Genomic DNA, 4,990 nt, shown 5'->3' on the forward strand with positions numbered 1-4,990 from the left:
GCTATAACTCAATATATTTGTCTTCTTCTGTCTTCTAGAATTCCTAATGCCATGAGCTCATATTTCATTTTGTGTTTGCAGCATTCTGTTGGTCAAAACTCTCCATTAAGACACAAAACCCTCATTTAAATACTGCTGTCTTCACCTGTTGTTATTAGCACAGTTATTCTTAGTAGATCATCTACAAAACACACACTAACCAAACATGCAATCTGTGGCAGTGCACACACAATTTAGTGCTCTTTATATGGGATCTTAGTAAATCAGGACCAAATGGTATTAAAAAGTTGAAGTTAAGCATTACACACACAAGAAGGCCATTCACGTTTCTGTCACAAAGTGACCAGGGGCCTGTTTCAGAAAGCAGGTTTAACTAACTCTGAGTTAAAACCTTAACTCTAGGTTGACCAACTCTGAGCTGTCAAACTCAGAGTTTTCGGTTTCAGAACAAGTGTTAACAGTTAGTTCAATCAACTCTGAGTCAAAGTAACTCTGAGTGAATCTTCTGCATGAGGAGATACCAAGCCCTAATCAATGGAGCACAGATAACATGATTCACCATGACAACAGGAGAAACAAAGGGCTCAGTCCTCCTACTTCTCCCCAAAGGAGTTAGAAATATTAATGAATACATGCAGACGATGAGTATATTTAAGAAAAAAAGCAATACAGTAGCAGCAGCAAAAGAACATGAGCTGATGTGGCAGAAAATTACTGACAGTCAACAGTGAGTATTAATGAAAAAAAGAGAAACATTTTGTCTCGAGTGGTCGACTTATTTAACATTTATATTCTGTGTATGTCTGTGTGCACAAAACGTAGGCCTACTTGGCAGCAACTGAATATGAAATATAAAAATATAGTTCAAACAAATAAGGTATTGATTAGAAGCAATTCATTAGAAGCAATTCTGCCCTACCTCATTAAACAGCATTTAAATGCTACATTCAACATGTGATATATATTTCAGTAGTTTATGAAATCTTCTAAGAAAAAATAAAGTACATTTTTCAGCCATCCCAACACTGCCAGCATTTAATATTGTCTATTTGAAAGCAACACCTATGCCTTTATACATACAACACTAAAAAAGTGTAAATGTTTCAGTGCAAATTTAGTTTTATTTAAAGATTTATGTTTGGGCACCTTAAATTAACAGTAGCTGGTATACGGAGAGAGAAAGTTCCTCACTGGTATCGAACCAGCAACACTGTCACTATGAAGCATGCGCAGTAACCACTTGGTTATCAATCACCTTCAAATACTGCATTTGTGACAGCCTGATAGACGGTTGCCTTGGAAACACGAACTTGAACAGAGAACTTGTTCTGAACTGAGAGCATGTCCATGTGGTGTCGTACAGACGATACGAGGGCTGAGAATATTGTTCAGATAAATTATTGATTGTACAGAAAAATGGAAACACTCAAACAGAACATCATCAGAGAATAATTAAACATCCCAGCAGGGTCCGATCACCCTCTGACGGAGATTTATGCTTCGTATTTGTGCTTCAATATTAACTTACTCTATAAGAAAAGGACACACCATGTCTGACACCTCCTTCAGTCTGCGGGCTTCAACTAAAAAGGAGGAGAAACTCAGGGTTAGTAGAAGAAAACCTGCCAGCGAGCAGATTAGGTTCATGGAGTATGTTGCCAGGGTAACTGACTCAGAGTTAAGCTGAACTGGCTTTGTGAAACCGAAAAACCATAGTTTCCCTCATCTCAGGGTTAACTAACTCAGAGTTTTCACTAAACCTGCTTTCCGAAACAGGCCCCAGAGGGATATTGCACAAAAGTAGAATAAAGAAATCCAGGATAAATGAGCAAGCGCAGCTTGATCTAGTCTGACCGGCGCATCTTGGCTTAATCGGTTGCACGTTTGCTGAGCCAGGATGAAAAGGCGCGGCTATGTCAAGCCAGGTGTAGATAGTTGGGATAAATGCGTGTTCACGGCATTCTCAAATAGACCCACGGGATCGATCACAAGATCACAGATTGGAAAATGGAAAAGTGTTGCGCGTCATTCTTCACAGCCGCTGAACAACAGCTCCTGATGGAATTTCATGATGAGGTTAAAGAAATTATATGAAAAAAAAGCAACACAAGCTCTGTAATTAAGGAAAGGGAGAAAGCCTGGCAGACAATCGCGGACTGGCTCAATGCGTACAGTAAGTAGTGCAAAAATGTACAATTAATACACAGTGCTCCACTAGAACTGTCATAATTACAATTAAAGGACTAAAGAAGTTACTTTCCAAGCCCACTAATCAACAGTCTTTGATTTAAATGTGGCAAGTAAAAGTGCATGCTACTCAGGAAATATAATTAAGTGCAAACAATTATCCAGTGTGTGTCAATGTTATCTATTTAATCTGTTCTTCCTATGTTATGTGTTTTGTCTATTTCATTGATCTTGTCTGGCCAGAAGAGGTCCTGGCAGCAAGTCAAAATTAAATATAAGAACATTTTGCAAGCTGGTAAGTAACTTCAGTTTAGATTACAGTGAACAAATGAGGTGAATAGATTAGGTGTCTGACATATATACCGCCGGGGGCAGCCCACCAAGCCAGGATATGACCCCAGCAGAAGAGCTGGCACTCCACCTTAACAAAGGGAGGCCAGCGATGGAGGGAACCCCGGGAGGGACTGTCACAGACTGTGTCCCAGCAATGGACACTGACTGCTTCATACAAGGTATATAATGCAGATGAAAACAATCAAAAAAAATATTACTGTCTGACTTTGGATTTTCTTGCAGTGTCTGGGAACACAGTCACTCTATTGGAGCCAGCAGAAGGCCTGGCATATCCTGTCAAAAATCCTAATAAAAGTTCTTGTATGTATACGGCAGGGGGAAGGCACATCTGCAGCTGCAGGATGCACTTTTGCAGATGAGGAGACAGTGTTGCTGGACTCCAGGCTTGAGGAATCATGTCAATTTTGTGGAAATGTCTTGCTCATTTAGCAAATAATGGATATGAAGTCAGTGATTTGGTGCTAATAGAAAATAACATGTGTAACAGGACCCAGACGCTGCTCAGCCTCAGAAGCAGCCAAGTAACATTGTGAGTATTGGCTAAAGTAAATCTACATTATGCACAAATCCTGCTGTGCTAATCAGCATTTCTTTTACAGAAACAAACTGTCAGGAGTCTGTACAGTCAAACACTTCGAGAAGCAAATCGAGCTGGCAGAGGTGAAAATTCAAGTAAAAAAGAGAGAGCTTAAAGACATGGAGCTTGATTCACAAATGAAGCGCAAGACCCTCAGGAAACTGGACCTGGAGATTAAAAAACTAGAGAGAGAAGTGAGTATGTCAGTGCACACTGTAACCATAACTGTATGCAGTGTATTAATTGTTACTTTTTCCCTCTGTATTCCAGGTTCCAGACAAATGAGGACCGCAAAATAAAATAAAAACTTCAACTGGAAAACATTGTGATGTCCTCCCTCCTTCATGAGTGTGTTTAAGTCTTTTATAGGTGACTTAAATCCAAAGCTAACTGAAAACATTCTCAATGTAATGCTCTGACAAGCCTGCCATTTCTGTTGTCTGGAAAAATGGCAGCATTTTTTTCAATTGATGTTGAATGGGAATTCAACATCAATTGCCACTCGGGGAGCCTCTACATTGCTGATAAGGCAGTCAGCATCACAGATCATCTGAAACGATAAGATGTAACCATTAAGGTCTATTAATTCATGCAAGTCACAGTAACCACAAACCACTCTTACCTGAACATTGATGCTGTGGAAAGATTTTCTGTTAATGAAGTCCCCCTCGTGTTCCCCTGATGGCCGTTTGATTTTGACATGAGTGCAATCCACTGCACCAATGACATTAGGGAAAGCTGTGACAAAAAATAGTGATTATCCAACTCTGATTACAGTACAATTGGAAACTAATATTTGCAAGTTGAAATTTATGTTACCTGCAATCTTGTAGAACTCCTCCTTAATGTATAGGGGTCTTCTGTGGCCAGGGAAGGTTATGAATACATGCACAAGAGACTTCAGCACCAGACAAACACGTCTTATCGTGCGGCACATGGTTCTTTTATTGAGGTTCTCTGCATCCCCAACAGAATAAAGGAAGCTCCCAATTGCAAAGAACCTCAGTTTAACACAGACCATCTGTGGAACAGTGAGGGCCTGGCTTCGTGCTGTCTGGTGCTGTATTTTTGGCCCCAGCAGCCTACATAAATATCTCAGTCCATCGGCCGAGAATCGATACCTCTCAATGAGATGGTCATCTTCAAAAGCCAAAGGGTCCGACCTGTCCCGGAAGACTCTCTCACGCCTAAATGCTTGTCTGATGATTAGGGCTTCCTCATCCAGAACATCCTTCAAAGAAGGGCACGCCATTATGAAGAGGGAACAGGTGAATGGGAATTGGACCTATATATACTATATTACCCTCATCACAGACTTAATTGATACCACCTTTGCAACATTATTGGTCACTTTTTATAATCTCAATAACAGCAATAATACACATATTCATCAAAGCTCTGATGGCAATTTCATTAGCTTAGCAATATAACACTAGGCCTGACAGTAATAATGATACCACATGAATGACTATAAAACGACTGTTGCAATTAAACAGTCAACAGATTTTAATGAAACGACAATATAGTCTATCTGTAATATTTTAATGCAGGATAATTAAAATGATGCAACATATTTAGAAAGACCATGGAAATGCTGTAAAACCCATTAATTTGTCACACAATTGACAGAACTGCCAGATGAATCCCTGAGAATAATCTTAGCCTGGTTGTTAGCCTGGCCTGGTCTCAATGGAGATTTGGACACACTGCAGTGAAGAATAGAATTGGTGCCTTGACTCTGTGTTTTCTTCTGTCCTGAGGCACCTCCAGAGCTGGCTCACCAGAACACACTGCCAGTATATCAAGCGCCCTGCTGACAGCTGAGTGCACTAAGGCTGTAGCCACGCCCTCGTCGCCTGACTCCACCTTGCC

General features: G+C 40.4%; 1 protein-coding gene across 1 annotated transcript; it reads right to left on the reverse strand.

Moving 5' to 3' along the window:
• Window positions 1-3,581: 3,581 nt before the first annotated feature.
• LOC128357037 (putative nuclease HARBI1) lies at window positions 3,582-4,370 on the reverse strand. The gene is made up of 3 exons (XM_053317266.1): window positions 3,938-4,370; window positions 3,741-3,856; window positions 3,582-3,668 (listed from the first exon to the last, which is right to left on the reverse strand). Exons 1-3 carry the CDS (start codon window positions 4,368-4,370, stop codon window positions 3,582-3,584), a joined length of 636 nt encoding a protein of 211 aa, XP_053173241.1.
• Window positions 4,371-4,990: the final 620 nt, after the last annotated feature.

The sequence above is a fragment of the Scomber japonicus genome, chromosome 4 (genome assembly GCF_027409825.1).
Source record: "Scomber japonicus isolate fScoJap1 chromosome 4, fScoJap1.pri, whole genome shotgun sequence".
NCBI lineage: Eukaryota > Metazoa > Chordata > Actinopteri > Scombriformes > Scombridae > Scomber > Scomber japonicus.

Excerpts from the sequence above, each read along its gene's own strand:
- LOC128357037 (XM_053317266.1), bottom strand. The coding sequence starts at position 4,370 with ATGGCGTGCCCTTCTTTGAAGGATGTTCTGGATGAGGAAGCCCTAATC. Across the intron at positions 3,857-3,937 it reads GGAGTTCTACAAGATTGCAG|CTTTCCCTAATGTCATTGGT; the intron begins GTAACATAAATT and ends TTTTTGTCACAG. Across the intron at positions 3,669-3,740 it reads TCCACAGCATCAATGTTCAG|ATGATCTGTGATGCTGACTG; the intron begins GTAAGAGTGGTT and ends TTATCGTTTCAG.